Here is a 19,451-nt window from a genome sequence, read left to right as displayed (position 1 = left end):
GATTGACATCAGTGTTGTTAAATCTTCACACAGTCACTGGGTGTTTATTCTGATCTTCAGACATGAGTACAGATGTTAAAGGAGGCGACGGGCACTTTGAAAATAGAATAAAAACACAAATTTATTATACACAAATATTTAAATATGTGTAAACATACACAGATGTATGCACATTTTCAGCAGTTCAATGCAAAACAGAAAAAAAGGTCCAAAATGAAATGATTCATGTCACTTTACAGGCAATTCTAAGATGTGTTTGTCTCAAATGCCTCACATGGACATATCAGGTGATCTGTTTCTCCAGTTTATAGTGAGATTCTGAGGAAAGTCGGGGTTCGTCTCTAACTACAATATGAATACATCGTTTTCCATAAAATCTGCCAACCAGGCCGAAACACAGAGGTAAAGAAACATCGCTACGATCAACTGAAAGGCAAACAAAAGGATTTACTGTGTGTAAAACTGGCAGGTTAGCTAACAGTTACAATCTGTTTTATTAACGTTTCCCTACAAGTTCAAGCAAAACAGAAAATGCAAATATAAACTGAGCATCGAGTCACAATATATTACACATCTGTTACTGTATAATATACATTTCTGATACTATAATAGTCGACTAAAGATTTCTAAAACTTTATAATTCAGGATAATTCTATAACTCTTATACACTCAACAGTGGTACATCAAATAAAGTGGCAAAAAAAAAAGTCCTCTGCACACTTGCAAGCTGAAAAAGAAAAGAAACAACACTCCTATCTCATTTATCAAGTCCTTTCTGCTAAAGATTGTACTTATGGCAAGTCTGTTTTTATAGATATTATTAGATATTATACAGTGGAGGAAAATAATCAAGATATAAGAGAGATTACATGTTCAAGGTCGAGTCAAAATCGTATGCATGATGCTGTGAATGCTCCCGATATTACAAAATAACTGTAGACGCAGCCATCGATCTGTCAAATGATTATATTTCAGCGGTGCATCGCTTCTGCACCCATTCGTCACAGAGAGATGAACAGAAAATACAGACAGCTGGCCGTCTCTATAGTAACATAATCATCTTCATTAAAAAGGATTATTTCAGCATCTATGTGAAATAACATGATTAGAAACCATTAATTTACATTTTTGATTGTCATTACAAAATATCTATAAATCAAAGTCGTCTCTAAGGTATAAAAGCAGAACACGTACATTTCTAAAAAATACCATCACAAAGAAATCTGAGAATGTCGTATATCGTTTGTGGCGAAGGCCTTCGAACAGTATGAGACGCCAGTTCACATTATGCTTTACCGCGTACACGTTTTGATATATGGCTACATGCCATGCCAAAGTCTACAGCTTTAAAAGTACAGCAGGTGAACGCAATATCACTGACACACCTTTACGATGCGACGCAGTCCGGTTCAACAGAGCCGTGATGATGCACCTTATAAAGCTCAGAGAGGCGTCACAGATCGCTGCCTGTGATAATTTCAAAAAATATGGCTGTAAAATTATCATGGAGTTAAATCAACGCCTCTTTGACAAAGTGCAACGTCACGATCGTGGTCGACGACTGAATGCTCGCAGGATCATAAAGGTGGGATTATTCTGCAGGGCGGTTACGTTTCCGTCCGTGAGATTGTGTTCACCCCTCCTGTACGTTGGCCTCTATGTATTTACACCAGACACGTTCTGTCTACTGAATGAAAAAAGGTTAAAGGTATATATTATTCATTTGAATGTCAGTCTGTTATCCTCCCCTCAGCTGTGCTGCTTCACCTCAGTTGTTTTTAGATCAACTGAACAAAAGCAGGAAACTTTCTGGCTGCGGTGTGACAAAAGTCCGGTGTGTGAAAATATCAGAATGAAATTCAAATTCAGTCTCTCCCTCTAAATTTTAACAAAACGCTGAAGAGGCAAACGTTGGTGTCTCACAAACCAGTTATAGTATAGTAGTCCATTTCACCCAACTCTGATGTTCACAGAGGAGTCGGCCATCTTTCTTCTCCTTGATGCTTCCAGTTTGTTTAAAACATTGAAACATTGAGAACCTAAAGATATAAAAGACAAATCATTTAGAAATCCACAATCATATAAACAGGAAACACAAAGTTCTGGCACAATTTTAGCAACAAGTGTGGGTGAGTATGTGAAAAGCATTTAATTTAATAATTTAATGTCATTTTTGCCATTTGTTTTGTTGTTTTTTCGCCATTAAGGCACTAAAAATGTTAATTGTTGGTGAAGTATGATTTAATTTTTTAATATCTGACAGTATGATTATAATATTCTTAATCGTGACTTAACAAGCTTAAAAATGATAAGCAGCCATGGCCGCTCACAGCCTCCGTACGATACCAAATGTCACGCTACACTTTTAAATGAGAAAAAAGCAGAAAATAAACAAATAAATAAATGGTTTTACAAGGAGAGTAAAATCCTCACCGAGTCATCCATGATGGAAGACGGGTCAAAGTAGTCCGGCTTTAGTTCGGTTCTTTCTCTGCGATTCTTTGATGCCGGCTGAAATATAACAGCTCAGTCAGAACAATGCACCACAAAATGTGAAGGAAACAAGAGACAAAAGACTTTGTGAACTTCATGTGTCGTTCTTCGCTGTGGCAATCGAATGCTGACAATTATCTTTATGTGCAAACTTCTAACATTTGACATCACAGGGAACCAACAACCCTTTGAGTTAAAAATGTGGGTGAGGAACTTTCTTTTTTTTAAATTACGACACATCAAATGTCGATGACAATAATCTCCTGCCTCTGCAGAGCTTCACAGTCAGATCATAGTGTAATTTTCAGTCCCTGCAGCATCTGTTCACAGTGAAAACTCTCTCTGAACACCACCTGCTCAGCAGCACACAGTTAGCAACTAGCTCGTGAACAAAGTGAAACATGTAGGAGCTAAGGATCCAGATATTTCCCTCTGCAGAGGATGACTGCTGGACTTAAAATTGCCAGGTGGATACTAATATAAGCTAATTTCCTCCGTAACTGCTGGAAGCGTAAATAACATTAACTGTTTGCTGTGTTCACAGATTGTTTCCTCTGTCTGCAGGTTTAAATTACCAGATCGATGTCCATTGTGTCAAAATCCATGCCCTCATTGATGTCCTCCAAGCGGTCCTCTGATGACATCATCACATCCTCCACTATTGGCTCCTCATCATCCTCCATGAGTCCAGAGCCTCGACGACTGAGGAGCGCACACAGATACTTGTTAAGAGATTGTACTGTTTCACATGCTGGATGTCATTTTTACATGTTAAATGTTACATTCAGCAGCTTTCTCCCACAATTAAAACTCATGTAATATACTGAAGAGAAGTCGTCTCACATCGCTTGCTGCATGTGGTTCCTCATCTTGGCATAGTGCATGCTGACCCGCTCTTGCTGCTGACGGGCCTCAGCTTGTTGCCTCTGTGTCAACATCCAAGTAACCTGGGTGCTGTGGGACAGTGTTTGGTATTTAACATGACTTCACGATGGTCATAGTTTAACAAAAGTAGGACAAGGTGCTATAAAAAGATGCATTTGTAAATATTTACTTGAAGCTAAGTTAAAGGTTTAAGTTATCAGGAAGGTTTTGTACTTGTAATCGATGGTATCCTGCTGGTGATTGTGTTGCTGCTGCTGGGGAGGGACGGGCTGCTGGGGAAGCTGCTCTGTCGGCATGGCGTATGCGGCTGCGTAGCTGTCCTCCGGCCTCATCTTCTTCGGATCCCTCAGTACAGTGGAGGTGAGGTGCGGCGAGTGCATCATCACCGGCGTCTGCACGTTCTGCTCGCGGCTCATCCAAACTGCATCGGTGCTGCTGCAGCTGTTCTCCTCTGCTACACGAGAGAATTGATGTATTATATGTTATTATATGTAGAATATCTGTCACTACTACTCAATAACGCACGTTGTTGAAATGCACATATTTCCAACTTTGTGACTGTGTATTTGCCGTTTGCCAACTATTAACACAAGGGTTCAAGGGTACCGGCTGACTAACATTGGTACTGCACTTTTACAAACCAACACTCAAAACAGTATAAGATGTTTTAGTGTCCAAAAAATTAGTATGAAACCAATAATACGTTAACTGCGCGCTATTTCTATTTTCATGTGTTATTACATATAGAGTAAAAGTGGGAGTAAAGATAAAACACTGTTACCCAGGTTCAAATGTGAACAATACCCGACCCGAACTACCACACATCTAGCAACTTTAACAACTAACTGTTAAAATAAAGAGTGGGCACAGTTCACAGTAATGCAAGCAGTACATCAAGTATAATAATGTCAATTGCTCACCTTCAGGCAGTTTCCTTTTGCTAGCAGCTGCTGGCTTGGACTTCTTACTCCTGACGGAGGACCCTCGACTGCTGATCCCACTGATGACGGACACGGTGTCGTCATCCCCTCCAACCTGCAGGGAGTTCCGGTATGAGATGAGGGGCAGCCAGCAGTCCTCTCGCTGCAGGGCCATCTGAAACGTCATGAATCGCTCCAGGTACATGTGACTGTGGAAGCGTCAGAACAACAACAGTCAGTCAGTTTCACGTCAGACTCATTGCTCACTGTAAACAGAAACCACAGTACACGCCTTGTGGCTTCAACTCACACTGTCCTCTTGTCCTGCCGAATGAGTTTGCTGGAGAACTCGCTCAGGATGTCCAAAAAGGCTAAATTGAGCGGGGTGCCGCCCTCTCCTTGGGGACTGGGTTCCTTAAAAGCAAACTCAATTCCATCCCTAAAACAAATGCAGAGGGATGAAATGAATAGAAAGCTTTGCTCATTAAAACACCAATGTCATTGTCAGAAATTCGCAAAGTCTGATTACTTACTTATGTAACATGGCGATTGCCTCCCTGGTCTTCATCTGATCCAAGCCAAACGTCAAGGAGAAGCGTCGGGCGAGCTCTTTGATGCCACAGAAGGATGACGATGAGCGGTCGACGTTGAAACCAAGTTCAGACAACATGTCATTGAACAGCTGCAAAAGAAAACAACAAAAATACACTTTTTTTCCCACATTTCTTTACAGGTGCTTTCACAGACCTGTCCTGGACCTGTAGCCCAATTTATTTATTTGAATTATAAGCCAGTCTAACTGGAGCAACCATTTGTAAAAGTGTTGATCAACATGACAGTTTTTCAGATTTTGTTTAAGACCATCTGGAGGATACGCTGGCACCAAAGTTCTGCAAAAAAAAAAAAACTCAAACAAGGCAAAAATAAATGATGTCTTTTTACAAATGATCCCCTGCCGAGAATCTTACCATCTGCAGGCTCAATACGAGCGTCTTTGCACATTGAACTTTGTTGATTTGTCTCGTTTTACTCATCGTGTCCTTGATGATATCTCCATAGTCGTTATAATACTGGGGAGAAAGAGAAGGAAAACTGTTAAAAAGGAGCAGAGTAGGAGGAATTCCTCTGAATTGATTTTAAAAAGGGCTTTTAACCTACCCTCATATATTGTTTAAATATATCTGCTCCAGTGTTCATTTCTACGACATTGTAAATGATTAATTTGCAATAGGCAGCTAGAAGATTTCTTCGCTTGTGCAGAGCCTCGATTTTACTGGCTTCATCATCTTGCTGTCCGTCTAAAAAATACAAAATAATGCAAATATTACAAAAAATAAAGTGTTGGCAGCGTCCCCTTCATGTGGCATATTAATACATGGTGTTCAACTCTGACCTGTACTGTTGTTGTCATCATCCTGATCAATGAACACTTGATCCAGAATGAAGTTGAGCAGCTCTGCCTGCAAAGAGGAGTCTGGCGTGTAGACCAGAGGCTCCAGTTGTTCCCGGCCTGAAGACATAATTTGGTGACTGAAGATCAATAGCAGATCACATAGTATGGTGAAGGCCTGGAATGGACACAACACTTCAGCATTTTTGAAAATACTGACCAACCAAAATTGTCAAATGCCACTGAAGTGGTGGTACTGTGGAAAAGTGAGGGCCAAATCAGCATAATCCCACCTGTTCTTTAACTGCTGTGTTGATGCTGTTTAGGTAGCGCTGACACATGAGGCAGAAAGCTCTCATTTGCTTTCTCAAGGTCACCATATCACCCTGAAAGGTGCAAATGTTGAGTTAGACTGAAGTGAATAATCGGTATACATGTATTGGTTCAGTAGTCCACAGAGTAAGTCGTTTGTCAGGATAGCTAACACGTGATGGTGTGATACTGTATCTATTTCACAGACGTATGAACAGAAATCCTTCGCTTATTGAATTGAAGGCCTTCTTTCACCTTGCCTCATATACATGGTGCATTTTTTTTTATCCCAAAAAATGCATCATGACCAATTTATAAATACCTTTAATGAAGTGCCGTCTGAAACCTTGGCCAGGTGCCACAGGATGATGTAATGTGTGCACTGCATTGCATGAATCACAATCTGGGGGAAGGAGGCAAGCAGATCAGATGAGCTGCGAAAATCCACACAGTCCGTGTATTAACACGTACTTAAGTGACCATGTTACTCAGAGAAATCAGGTTACATAGATGACCAGAGAACTCATTCACACACACTGGAGTGACCTGGACGATCTGAAATCGCCATGTTGGTGTTGAACATCATAATTATTGATGCTCCAGAGCCATCATTGAAAACTGACGGATCACAGTTTTGTAATGTTATATCCTTTCAAACACGTGTTAAAAGTTGTGAAAGGGTCTAATTTGACCCAAACCATGTTTTCCTTAACCTAATTAAGTTTTTTTGGTGCCTTAACTGAATCAAACAGCAACAGAAAACTGAAAAGAAACAAAAAAAAGTGAAGTTAGTGTAAAAATAGTGAGTGAACAGCATAATGAAGCCAAAATGTGGACATTGTAATTTTTTTGTAATTAGAAAAATGGTGGTCCTGGAGCAACATTAATTGTGAGGTTATAAGAACAACACCTCCCAGACCTCATTGCAGTTTGCGTATAAATGCAGTAGTCATATTTCTTCTCTACCCCAACCTCACTGCTTTCATATTTTAACTGTATTAGTCACAGAAGATGCTGCTTCCTCACAGCACCAAGGTGTCTGGATTTTACAAATAGTCTAAAGTTTTGTTGTGGAGACAGACTTTAGACTTCTAGTGGTTACTTCGTGTTTCATTTTCAGTCACACTTTGGATGAAATCATATTAAATACAAGATACAAATGATTATTCTTTCCTTTCCGCTCAGTTACTTTCCCTGTCTGCAGTTTTTCTCATGTAAAACACAGAACCAAGATTTCTATAATCCCCCCTCACTGATTATGAAAAAGTTCCATGTTTTCATGATATTTAAGAAAGTGCTACGTGGATACACAAGTGTATGTAACAAACAGATCGCCTGAAATTGTTGGTTTGACATTCTGGGGACATTACTGACAAAGTTAGAGAAGACTCTGCTGTTAGGGCTGTGATACCTGTTCAGGCATATCCCCATTCTGCAGACCTGTGTTGAGTAGCCTGTAGTTGCTGGTGAAGAGATCCCACTTAGACAGGTCATGTGCACTGGAAGCAAAAAAAAAAACCCGATGATATATGAATACATAGTAACAAAATTCAGGCGAATGTCATTAATCACGTTGTTTCATAAAAGAAGACTAATGCTCCATACTTTTATGACAAATAGTAAAACCTTCAACAACTATCAATCCATTGAAATCATCAGCACAAACGTGGTAACTGCTTTACTTGTGGAAAGCGCTGATCTTCTTGAGTGTTGATAAAACCTGGTAGGCATCATCCTCATCTGGTTCTTCACCCTGACAAACGAGATATCGAACCCGTGAAAGCCCGGAAACCACCCATGCTTTCACACGATCCAAGCAGAGAAAAATTTTACAGCACCCACCTCTTGTAGAAAGTCCTCCAACAGTCTGTTGTACTTGTCTACAAGCTCATCGAGTAGCTGGGAGCGGGCGATGTCCACGCGGTTGAAGATGGTGAACTCTTCGTTGCAGAGAGAATGGTAGGTGGTAGAGCAGGCCTCCAGGACCTCCGTGTCTGTGTGCTTATCCTGGACCTCCCAGATTTGCCGCAACAAGGCATCCAAATGCTTAATGAGAAGATGGAAGCACGTGGTCATTGCTTGAAAATGCTGTGATTCAAGTTCAATCTAAAATTTAAAAAAAATACATTGACAAACCTTTTCTAACCGGCCAGTTGTGTAGATGTCAAGATCAAAGTACTTTGGTATTTGTAGCAAGTTGGTCACCTTATCAATATCAACGCAGTACTGTGACAAGAACAGAGAAGAAGTTAGGTTGAATTGGTAGGAATTAAAGCTGTTGCTCAAATTTACAAGTCGACTCTGACAGGAATCACCTTTGCCAGTAACAGAGGCAACGCTACTGCGAACATCTCTGTGATCCGAGTTCGATCATCCAGCTGTGTTTTCTTCTCCTTTGCACTCAGGACCTTTTTTCCCCCCACAAAAAGCAAACCATGTTGACAACATGAAGAAGGTCAAGAAGTCAAGAAGGTGAATACTCTCTCGATCAAGGACCACACACTCACCCTCTTCCCCGTGGCTCTGCCTACTGGAGGGTGGCATTCACACGCCTGCCGAACGGCACAGAGCATGATCTCGACCAGAGCCGTCTCCTGGCGATCAGTCAGGGCTACAAACCACAAGAACAGAAAGTTACTGACAATGTCATAAAAGATTTCATTTTCCTCATACTGGAGGAGGAAACTGTCAGCCAGTAATTGAGTGACCCTCACCCTCCTCGCCTGGCATGGGCTCATCCAGCAGCAGACTGATCATAGTTTCCCAGTCTTTCAACAAATCTGACGCACAGTCCCACAAGCTGTCCACCAAGTAGGCCCCATGTTCATGGAGCTGTAATACATAAAAAGTTATTGAATCAACTTAAAATATACTGAAGCAAGGTAAGATCACTCTTCTTGTATCGGGAGATCATTTGATTTGATCTATCTCATCCCATCCAAAACTAAAATAAGATTAACTTCTTAAAATGGACATTTTCAGGGTTAACACCCGGCAGTGAGACACAAAGGCCTGGTTACCTCACTCTCCAAGAAGAAGAAGACAGTGGTCTTGATAAGGCTGCCGTTGAGGCTCTGCCGGCCCCTCCTGGGTAATCCCTCCTCCTCCGGCGCTTGATGGCTGAAGAGCCTTTAAACAGAGCAATAAAACTGGCTGTTAAAAATGCCCCGTTAAGGCAGGTTGAACAAACAACTGCTCTGCCTGCAGTGACTTTGGAAAAGCTATGAAGTGGGACAAGTGTGGGGTGTCACAGCTATTACCAGATTTTATGACTTCCCATTAGATGTTATTTAATAATAAATAAACAACAACACAGATAACAACTATTCATAACAGCAAAGCTACAGGTTATAACTAAGTACATTACGCATTTATTTACAATGCTATACTATAAGGATACATCGTTTAGATCAGGGTTCAGCAACCTTTACCATCAAAAGAGCCATTTTTGCCCCCTCCCTCACCAAAAAACTCTGTTCGTCTGGTAATTTCCCTCTCTCTGGAGCTGCAAAATATATATTTGAGTCTTACATATGATGGTAACACAGCGCTAAAAAGTATAAATCAGCCTATCAAGATGCCTTAATATTTTCACATGGCTACTCTGCAGTGGGTTTCATGCTTACGAGGTACTTGAACATTGCATTTTCATTAAGATAATACCATGTTTCTGGTGTATTTATGAAATTATAGAATAAGCCTACAGTAAAGAAAACTGTTTACATTTTTTAAACATTTTATTGGGGCATTCTATAACCAACAAAACACAAACATTTGTAAAGTGAAGAAAATATCCACTGGCATGTGTAGGCCTGCTCTGACAGAGTAGCAACACAGAACTATATTCAAGCCCACTTGAGTCCTTACTATAATTTGTTAAAGAAAATGAATAAAATAAAAAGTAGTCTACTTTGATATCAAATAAACCATACAGCGACAGCCTACCTTTTAAAAACATTGAAAGTAATAAAAAGAAAAACCATTAGCCAATTTCAGACCAATCAAACACTTACTTCTTAAACAGAAATTCTCCAGCGGAGACAGCGATGGGTCGATGTGCTGAGTAAACCAGATGATAAACACTCTCACAGTCCTCTGCTGTCAGAACCTCATCACTGCTCCTGTTAGATGAATAGCATGCATTCTTGTGAATGATAAGGATGAGCATTTCAATTTAGACTTAAGGCTAATTGTGTGAAATTGTTTGTTTGAAAGGTTTAAGAGAAGATAGTGTGATGAGGGAAAATCTAGCAAAATGTGGTAACATTCTGCCCATATTACACCCAGTAACAGTCAGCTACAAACAAAAACGATGACATTTGTGAGCACGAATGGACAAAATAATACAGCTTCTTGTAACAAGATCAAATCCAGAATGATGCCATTCAAGAGGCGGTTACTCACTGTAGGACGAGTGTCAGTAGTTTAATGGCTTGCACTGCAACATCATACTCCTTGTCCAGAGTCATAGACACAATGCGGTCCTGTCAATGAGAGTCATTTTGTATTTCAGATACAGTATCTCAGCGAGACTATCTGCATAACATTATTGGTATAATAAAGTCAACATTATGTTATCACTCTTAACTTAGTGGCATATAAAGACGCGACAAGTAAAAAGTTTGTAAGTGTTCAACACATTTCAATAATGCACAAGGAGCCTCTACGACATACTCCAAGTGATGTAGCAGTTGGCTCACCTTGAAGCGACTGGTGAAGAGCTCCAGACGTGCGCCGAGCTCTCTGCTGTAGAACAGGCTTTGGAGGGCAATCAGGCACTTCAGCCGCACCTCACCTTGCTAAAGTCACAGTAGAAATACATCATATAATGAAAATACTTAAACGAAAACACAGGTGTAACTTTGCCATTAACCATATAAAGTTTGCGAGTGCAGGAAGTCTTGACGAAGTTTCATTTAAACTGAGGTTAGTTGGTCTTTGGACGATACATTTCAAAGGTTCTTTTATCACTTTATCAGCTCACCTTGTCGTGCATAGTCCAGCCGACATACTTCAGGTAACTGTCATTGAGGAAGGCGTCACTGTACAGCTTCATCCACACTCCAATCTCCTCAATGCAAATAGCTCGGATTTCAGAAATGGCATCACTAGAAAACACAAGAGTATCGATTACATTTAGACGTATGGCCTATGACATGTAAACTGTTCATAGCTGTAAGGTGTCAAACTAATTTCAGAGGGACACATTTTGGTGTTGCCATACATTTTTCACTAGAGGGCGCCCTAAAGCTAAAAAGAAAAGAAACAGTTCCTGCTTCTAGTGATAAGACTGAGTGAGGCACCTCAGTGTTATCCCACAGTCAACACACAGTATGTGGAAATCAATGAAGGACTCACGTACCGATATCTGTGAACAAACACTCCTTTGAAAATTGCATTCATCATGTTTTCAATTTCATCTTGATTTTCTTGAAGCTGGAAGAGAAACACAAAGTGACAAGTTTTTAATTATTTGCATGAAAAAATCCAAAACTCAATTCAGCCCTCAAATACAAAAACTAAAAAGTATGACTTTCAAGTGGTTTTGCAGGAAAAGCTCTGAAATCTTATTTTAGTTAAGTTGCATTATTCTATTTTTTTCTTATTTTCAACAAATTTCAGCGAACAATATGTTGCTCAGAAGGAACCAATGGGCTGGGATTGGATCCTTCTGAAGAAGACAACCTTTAAAAATGCCTTAAAAACTGTGGTATAAATACTGCATGTTTCTATTTCAAAGGGCTAAATCATTTTCCATAAAGAAATAATTGTAATGATTTTCAGTCATGGATTAATAAGCTTCACGAGGCTTTGGCTACACAGGCAAACAATGTTGGTTTTATAACCAGCCTTATCCTTTAACAGACATTTTAAAAAGAACATTTGCATACTTTTGATTACACATATGTTCAGATTCACCACACTCTCTTAACTTGACTTACTTGTCATAATTCACTTGTTTCAGCCTGATGAGCGCTAGCAGTTCATTAGGAAGCGCACAATCATGGGATTTCATCATTAACATAATCAACACCCCTAAAATTGAGTATCGTACAGGCTCAAGATGAGACTTAACTTTATCGTCATGACACTCAGTAGGTACTAGTTCAATAAAATGTAGTTTAGCATCGAAAAAAATGTAATGCAAAGTGCACATAAATAGACATAAATGAATTTACAGGATGAACAACACAAATATACATGTATGAAGTGAACGCAGCTACAATATGTCATTAATGGTCTGTGATAGAAATACAACCACACGCACAATCTTTGAGAGAGACACTTAACGCATTCCTAAAAGCTTGTGTAGTTGCTACAGTGTTAGACAACTTATCTTTCCTCTCACCTCTTTACGCTTCTGCAACAGCAGCTCCAACCTATCATTGGCCCTTTTGGCAACGACCTTGTTCCTCTCCGCCTCGTACTGCCTCTGCGTGTTGTCCATATTGATGCTTAGATTCAGAGCCACATTCACCAAGGCTGTCATCAACTTCATGGCTGGCAAAAAATGACACAGTTCAGATACACGCCTAAAGGAATAACAGCTTCGGGACGTTAACAGTGTGAGCATGCAGACAGGCATGGATGCAGAAACTCAGAAGTGAAACATGTTCTTTAAAAACTGACCTGCTAGTGTGCTTGTGTGTCTAAACGCCCTGACCTGTGAGTCAGACAGGCCGGTGAGCAGTGAGATGAGTGTGTCCATCATATACTCGTCGTAGATGATGCTGTACTGACACTGACGCACCAGAACCGCAATGAAGTCAGAGAAGCTTATCCTGAATTTCTTCCACTGTGGTCCTGACATAGTTAATGGATAGTCACCGCTGTCCTGTGAGATGGCAGCAGTGAGATGATCAGCTTCACGGCAAGAGGATCACATTGGTTACACACTTTATGTCTGCCACATTATAAACACATGCCATGCTGGTATCTGGTAACTGCACAGATTTATGGATAGATTGATTTATTTCAAATTATTGTAAAAACAACTCCTGCATCACCTCATCAAACTCCTCTGTCATTTTTCGGATGATTTCGGAGTTCTGCATGTTTCTGAACATCTCTCCGCTCACAGCGCCTACGTGAAGAATCACACAGTGGCAGCAAAGATTAATACCTCGCCTTCAGGCACCAAACCTGCTACATATTGACACACATTATCTCAGACACTTACCTCTACAGCCAGAGCACTGAATGAAGAAGTTGATTAAGTCCAAGAGAGCAACGTCTCGGTCATGTTTGTATGCCTCGATCCAGTCATCAACAACAGACTGAAAATAAAAACTTACCATTACAATGAGAAGAAACTGCAGAACAAAACATAATCTCCTGACCTAACTAGTGTGTACCCACCTGCGTGGCACTCTTCCCCACTTTAACCACCTCGAACAGGGTCATGTTCTCCATCCCGTTCTCCTGATGATGGCCATTCACCCGGCCAAGACCAGGGCCCCTCCCTGCTCCCACACCTTTGGCCTTGTCTCCAAGCGCCTTCTTCCCTTTCCTGGCCGCCTGCTGGGGAGAAAGATGGTCCATGAAAAAAAAAATAAAAATACTAGTCATGCGTAAAGCTAGAAAAAGATTATTACCTGAAAATCTACATAGGTAAAGACTAAATCCAGAGGAACACAGAGGGAAATTTGATTGTCATAGAGTAGTCCGTATGCACATTTAAAAATTAAGCCTACCCAAAAACTGCAATTCCTCTTAAGCCTACTTGAGGCTGGCTCCAAAAGCTCTGAGCAACCAGGGTTCATTTGGCCTGCCTCCACTCGACCACACTCCACCTCTTTGCCAATTTTTGAATTAGCCAGGAGTTAAGTGAAGTCTAGCACTAACATGGTAAGATGGTAATGGCCGGAGCCACCACACTGAGCATCATAATGGTTCTTCAAAAACCGATGGGTCAAGTCAAGGAGACTATGTCCATGGTCTATAAAGTCTATGCAAGAGACTAAATCACATAACATTTGATACAGACAGTAATGCTGGATTGACTTATTTTCTGATCAAACACATCTGCTGCACATTATCACACTGCTTCTACTCTCTGTTAGTCCTGTGACGTACTGAGAACCAGTCCAGGGTGTTTCATATACCATCTTCACATGACGGCCATTTTCCTCGCTCAAATGCTGGGATAATGTCATCCTGCTATGTTCCAGGTTGCAAGTCATAACATCGTCAGGAATCTGACAAATGCTTCCTGATTGATCAGCAACACAAAGGAGATGGCTAGTGAAAATCTAGAGGGGTTTTAGGCCATATATTTTAAGGTAAAGCAACATATTTGATTACCCATTAGCTAACGTTAGCATTCAACAACTTTGTAGTTGGGTTACCATTTAATTACATCCAGTGTGTTTCACTTCTGTGTCCAAGATGTGTGCTGATATTTTAGAATTAATTTACAACTTTCCTATTAATGTTAGCTAAGAAGTAGTTGAATGCGAACGTTAGCTGTTGTCTAACGGAACCTTGAAATATGTCCCGATATCCCCCTTTTCACCATCAATTGTCGGTTTTAGTTGCTGATCAATCAGGAAGCAGTTAAATCATAACAAATTGTCAAATCCCCTCCTTTATAGGACTTGTAACCTGGAACACAAGCAGTATGCCATTTTGAGCATGATGTCAGAGGAAAATGGCCACCATGTAAATATGGTAAATTGCCCGCTGGGATTGACTCAGGCTTCCCTGTGAACTTGATTAAACACGGACAGATATGGATAATGAAGAGGGGAGGTTAGAAAAACATACCAGGCCTTTTCCTGTCTTCGCACTTCGGCCATCAGGATCCTCAAAGTCAGTATCTGAAGACAACTGAGATTCTGTCTCTCTGTGCACAACACATGAAGTCATTACAAGCAGGAAACATGACTTGAAGAACAACACATTCAAAGACATGTTTAATTTAATAACACATTTCTGTGATGGATTGCTTACTGGGGAAATTGAAGCTCTGTGTGCAAATCCTGCGCTGCTATCATTTCTTTAACATTTTCTGGATCTGCTGGAGTAGGTGGCTTCTACTGCTCTGGACCCCAAGCACAATCTCTCAGCTGCACATAGAAAATAAGGCAATAAGACATCAGAGGAGTTTGTTGATGTGCGACAACACTTACTCTGGCTGCAGTAACTCACAAACAAATCACAGCACGTTTTATATAGCTCCAAATGTAATGCTCCACAGACCAACAGATGAAGAGAACGTTTTGTTTCTTTTGTCAGAAAAAGTGAGCAGTGCGTTAGAGGCACTGCACAGCTTAAAAATCTCAGCGATATGAATACTGTGTATAATCTTTGTATATGCCATGATGATGGTGACCATGCAGAGATAATGTGTTTGATAAAAGCCAAGAAAGAGTATTCGCTGCGGCTCATTTAATGTCACCTCAGTCATGACTACGCTGATAGAAAAGCACTTAAAGTCACTTTGAACCCTGTCCTGTTTTTCAGTGTTTCTCAGTGAAATGTATGTTTATTCTTCAGGACAAACAGACATGATGGGTGCTTATAAAACATAAAAGTTTTATTTTCAGTAGCTTAAAACCTTTCAAGTGTAGCTTATCTGCCTCAAAATCTACAATCATAATTCTACACAACACAAACATACAATAAACAAAGCAAAGATCCTGAGAAAAACATGTGACATGTGACAATATTTTCTGGTATTCTGTAGACAAAACAATTCATTGATTTATCTCAACTGATGAATTGATGAAGTAAACGGTCATTAGATGCATGCAGCCCTACTTCAATCACACATCTTGTTCAGAGATCTCCTCAACAACCAAGCTTTTGTCACAGGCTTAATGGAGGTACTTTCCTCAGTCGCTGCACTGACTCACTTCCTCATTTATGCACACTGACAGTTCACAAATCCCGCCCTTGTCTCCAACCGTGTAGATTATTCAGAGTTTATACATCAGTTATCTTTAACTCTCAACCTGCAGCTGAAAATACAGAAAGCATATTTTATAATCGCTGCTGTCATTCTCTGAATCACACACTTCTAGTTGTCTTTACTACCTAGTGCTGTTGAAGTAATGTCAACTATCAGTTGTGATGATTGATTACGATGATTGACCTTTCAGGGGACGAGCAACCGTTTGTTAGTCATCAAATAACGATACCAAAGCATGTTAAAAAGTCTGGGTTTAATGAATACTGCTCAGAAAGAATGAGATGTCTGAAGACGTAAGTTTGGATTCCAGTAACAAATAATGGGAATATATATTAGAGTTGATAACTTTGCTGACGGTGGAGTCAGTGTTTTTAAATGTTCAAAACAACAGAGAGTAGTACAAAGGAGGCGGTTGACAGGAAAAACAAATACAAATTCAGTACAGTGGTACTGCCAATTCTAATAAAGCACATTTTTATGTGAGGACAGACGGCACTGAGGGGGTTGCAGCTGGTAAGTAAAAACTCATTGAGTGACTCATCCAAAATCATTATTTTTTGATTGTTAAGTGAAAAGCTACATAAAATACAGTGGATATTAGAATAATGATTGTGGAGTGCTGAACTTGGTTAGCTCACAGGCAGGTGATGTGTCCTTCTATAATCCAATCTTGAGGTACTTGACTGGCACTCGGCTACATTTTGGAGGCTGGTATTGCACTCTTTACTTATTTATGTCATAATTGTAGTTACTTGTTACTTTGCTGGTTCCAATTATTAATCTAAAATAAGAATTATCTAAATAAATTGACGTACTATATTTTTTTTAAATTAAGCTATCCAGCTGTATAAAAGCAATTAAAATGAGCTCCAGCTGCAACATTAAAGTGTTGAACACATTAACGCAACAACATTTACTTCCTACTTACTTCTTTCTTCTGTATTAGTACAATTTAAATAATTGAAAACAACTAAAGGCTTTCCAAAGCATTTTGCTGTAATAAACACACATAATCGTGCTTAAAGGCATATGTCTGCCGTGCCGTCTCTCTTTTCTCTAAACCCTCATTGCAGATGTATCCACTGAAGATAAGGTCTTCAGCAGTATGTGCTGAGAGGATCCTAAATCAACAGCACGCTTCTGTCAGTCACATTGGATTAATATAAAATATAGTGTGTTCAAGGCTCCGTGCTCTCACAGTAATGTGAAATGACTTGACATATTATTATTTACAGGCCCACCTCAGTACACTGACACACTGCATTTCCCACGTGTAATAGATTATAGTAAAACATATATTTCCACAGATCGAGGTTTATGTTAGCTGTTAAAATGGTACACTTAAATATGATTTTATACAGGGCTTTGTAACGCGATGAGACAAATAAAGCTACGTATACAGTGTATCATTATGTTGTTGCTACGTTAACTATAACAGACAGTGAGAGAAGGGAAACCTGTGGGCGTGTGTACACTACACTCGCGCACTGTCACGGGTGATCCCAACATGCAGTGTAAACACAACATGGTTGCTCTGACTCCGGACTCCCAGGACCATAAATGGAAATGTAACGTAACACTCGGTTTGAGTACCGACATATCAACACTCGTTACTTTCTTGGACAAAATATCCTCACATGTATTTAGTGTAGTTCGTTGCGATATTAAACTCTAACGTTACTTAAAAACAAGTTGATCTTTTTAAACAATCCAGACACGCGCAGTTGTACACTTCCCGAACTACAAACGCATCTGCAGATGTTTCCGAGGCTGCTGGTTCATATCCACTCTCATCTCTTCCTCAAGTGCCGCCTGTGCTACGACGGCCAAGCAGCTCTGTGGCCAGTTCAAGCTAGCCGACATGTGATATGTTAGCCGAGACATTACCTTGTTAGCTACATTTAGACACCCTCTCTGACCAGTTTACTCGTGCCGAGTCACGAACGTTTGAACCCGAGCTCACTTGAGCACTTTAACGCATTTTCAGCATCGGGATTAGTTGCTAGCTTGGCTAGCATTGCCGCTAACGTTAGCTGTAGCTGGCTAACGTGACAGGGTTAGGTCGACATCGTTAATCACGTCAGGATTTATTCCAATGAAGTCGTATTTCCGTGTGAAAGACTCCTGTTAACAGTAATGTCAAGTGCTTGGCCAGCTCCCCAGTTTAGCAGCATCAATGACAAACTCCCTGGATGTTAACCTAGCTATCCGCCATTTTACAACTTACCTCGTTTTAAATCAAATAAGGGACTGAAGCCAAATAATCCAAACGTCGCGGGCTGTGCAAAGAAGATGTTTCCGTTAATTTCCTGCACCAGCTGTCATTTTCTAAATCTGAAAAATAGTTAATTTATCTGCTAGCTAACGTTAGGAAGCTCCTTGGTGGCTAACATAGCAAGGCACAGTTTGTATTTTCGTTATGCATGCAGCACACACCCCACCTGTCGGCGGCGCCGTGAACTGCAGGGAAGAAGGGTCATGCCTGTACAGAGCTCCTGACTCCTGATCACAGCTCCACTGACACAATATACAGTATACACATCACCGCGGAGCTTATGGGGCCCAAGTCTATTCAATGCAGGTCTACAAATTCATGCATGTATTTGCATTTAGTGAATTAAAAAAACTACATTACATAGAGACCTGTAACTTCAGATGAGCTGACCAGGCTTAATAACCTGAATCTCCTCATTTGACAAACATTAACCTATTGTACCCCCTCTCTGTGTCTGCTGGGATACATTTGATTACTTAAACTTACCTAATCACATTACCCATGCAATTATTGCTATAATATCATCATCATCATTTTATTAAGAGCAAGCTGTCCTCTTGTTTTATCTACTCTGTGTACTCAAATGAAGTATTGTAATAGGTGGGGATACTTTCACAATGCAAAGGAACGTATACTTAAAAACATTTTTGGTACCTAGTATCAATAATTGATAATAAAACATGTAATGATTTACATCTTTAAGACTTAGGTAGATGTTGACCATAATGATTAAATGTCCTGCCTAAGTGGTCTTTACCCCATAACATGGTGTCCTGTTTCAGTACAAATGACTCAGAACAAGCTCAGACTTGTCTGACTTATGAGACACTCATTATTCTGAACTGATTATGACTCAGATATATATAATATGCAGTATATTTGCAAAAGGTTACATACACAGACGAAGCAGCTTAAATTACTGTGTTTTTACCTTTGTTATTTTTCTTATCCCTGTTGGAGACCTTTTTCACCTGCTTCTGGCTGGGCAACAAAAAGAAGAGGTATGTTCACAATCAAAACAGTTTCTCATATACTTTCCTATTATAATTGGAAGCAGACAAAACATGCGCTACTGTACATAGTATTTTGTTGCGGGGCTTTTGTAACAGAGGTCACAGGAGTTCATTTTAGTAAATTATAAAGAGTATATAATAAATAGCGTTACCAATAACTTGTATACCTCTATGGAAAATGATTATAATCATTTTGAATCTCTGTATTATTCCCAAAATTACAGGAGGACCATGATCATCTCCTGATCAT

General features: G+C 40.0%; 1 protein-coding gene across 4 annotated transcripts; it reads right to left on the bottom strand.

The window, feature by feature from the left end:
- Window positions 1–103: 103 nt before the first annotated feature.
- On the bottom strand, window positions 104–18,373 carry stag2a (STAG2 cohesin complex component a). Of its 4 annotated transcripts, none has more exons than XM_084374107.1 (34): window positions 18,141–18,373; window positions 14,953–15,068; window positions 14,767–14,845; window positions 13,360–13,518; window positions 13,181–13,277; window positions 13,008–13,084; window positions 12,631–12,835; window positions 12,350–12,501; window positions 11,363–11,436; window positions 10,985–11,108; window positions 10,701–10,799; window positions 10,405–10,484; window positions 10,014–10,121; window positions 9,021–9,129; window positions 8,715–8,832; window positions 8,508–8,611; window positions 8,316–8,408; window positions 8,137–8,226; window positions 7,843–8,046; window positions 7,683–7,753; window positions 7,412–7,499; window positions 6,323–6,403; window positions 5,982–6,074; window positions 5,692–5,866; window positions 5,457–5,596; window positions 5,267–5,368; window positions 4,832–4,980; window positions 4,609–4,737; window positions 4,299–4,507; window positions 3,592–3,829; window positions 3,337–3,447; window positions 3,069–3,195; window positions 2,434–2,511; window positions 104–2,039 (listed from the first exon to the last, which is right to left on the bottom strand). In XM_084374107.1, the coding sequence occupies exons 2-34, from the start codon at window positions 14,994–14,996 to the stop codon at window positions 2,016–2,018; spliced, it is 3,831 nt and encodes a 1,276-aa protein (XP_084230233.1). In that variant the 5' UTR covers window positions 14,997–15,068; window positions 18,141–18,373; the 3' UTR covers window positions 104–2,015. The 4 variants fall into 4 exon arrangements, with proteins under 4 accessions (XP_084230233.1, XP_084230230.1, XP_084230232.1 ...); XM_084374104.1 differs by having other exon boundaries at window positions 3,592–3,832; window positions 13,360–13,521; window positions 18,141–18,372; XM_084374106.1 differs by having other exon boundaries at window positions 13,360–13,521; window positions 18,141–18,372.
- Between the last annotated feature and the right edge of the window lie 1,078 nt (window positions 18,374–19,451).

The sequence above is a fragment of the Pagrus pagrus genome (genome assembly GCF_965226575.1).
Source record: "Pagrus pagrus genome assembly, chromosome: 14".
Lineage (NCBI taxonomy): Eukaryota > Metazoa > Chordata > Actinopteri > Spariformes > Sparidae > Pagrus > Pagrus pagrus.
This window is presented reverse-complemented; position numbering and strand designations above follow the sequence as displayed.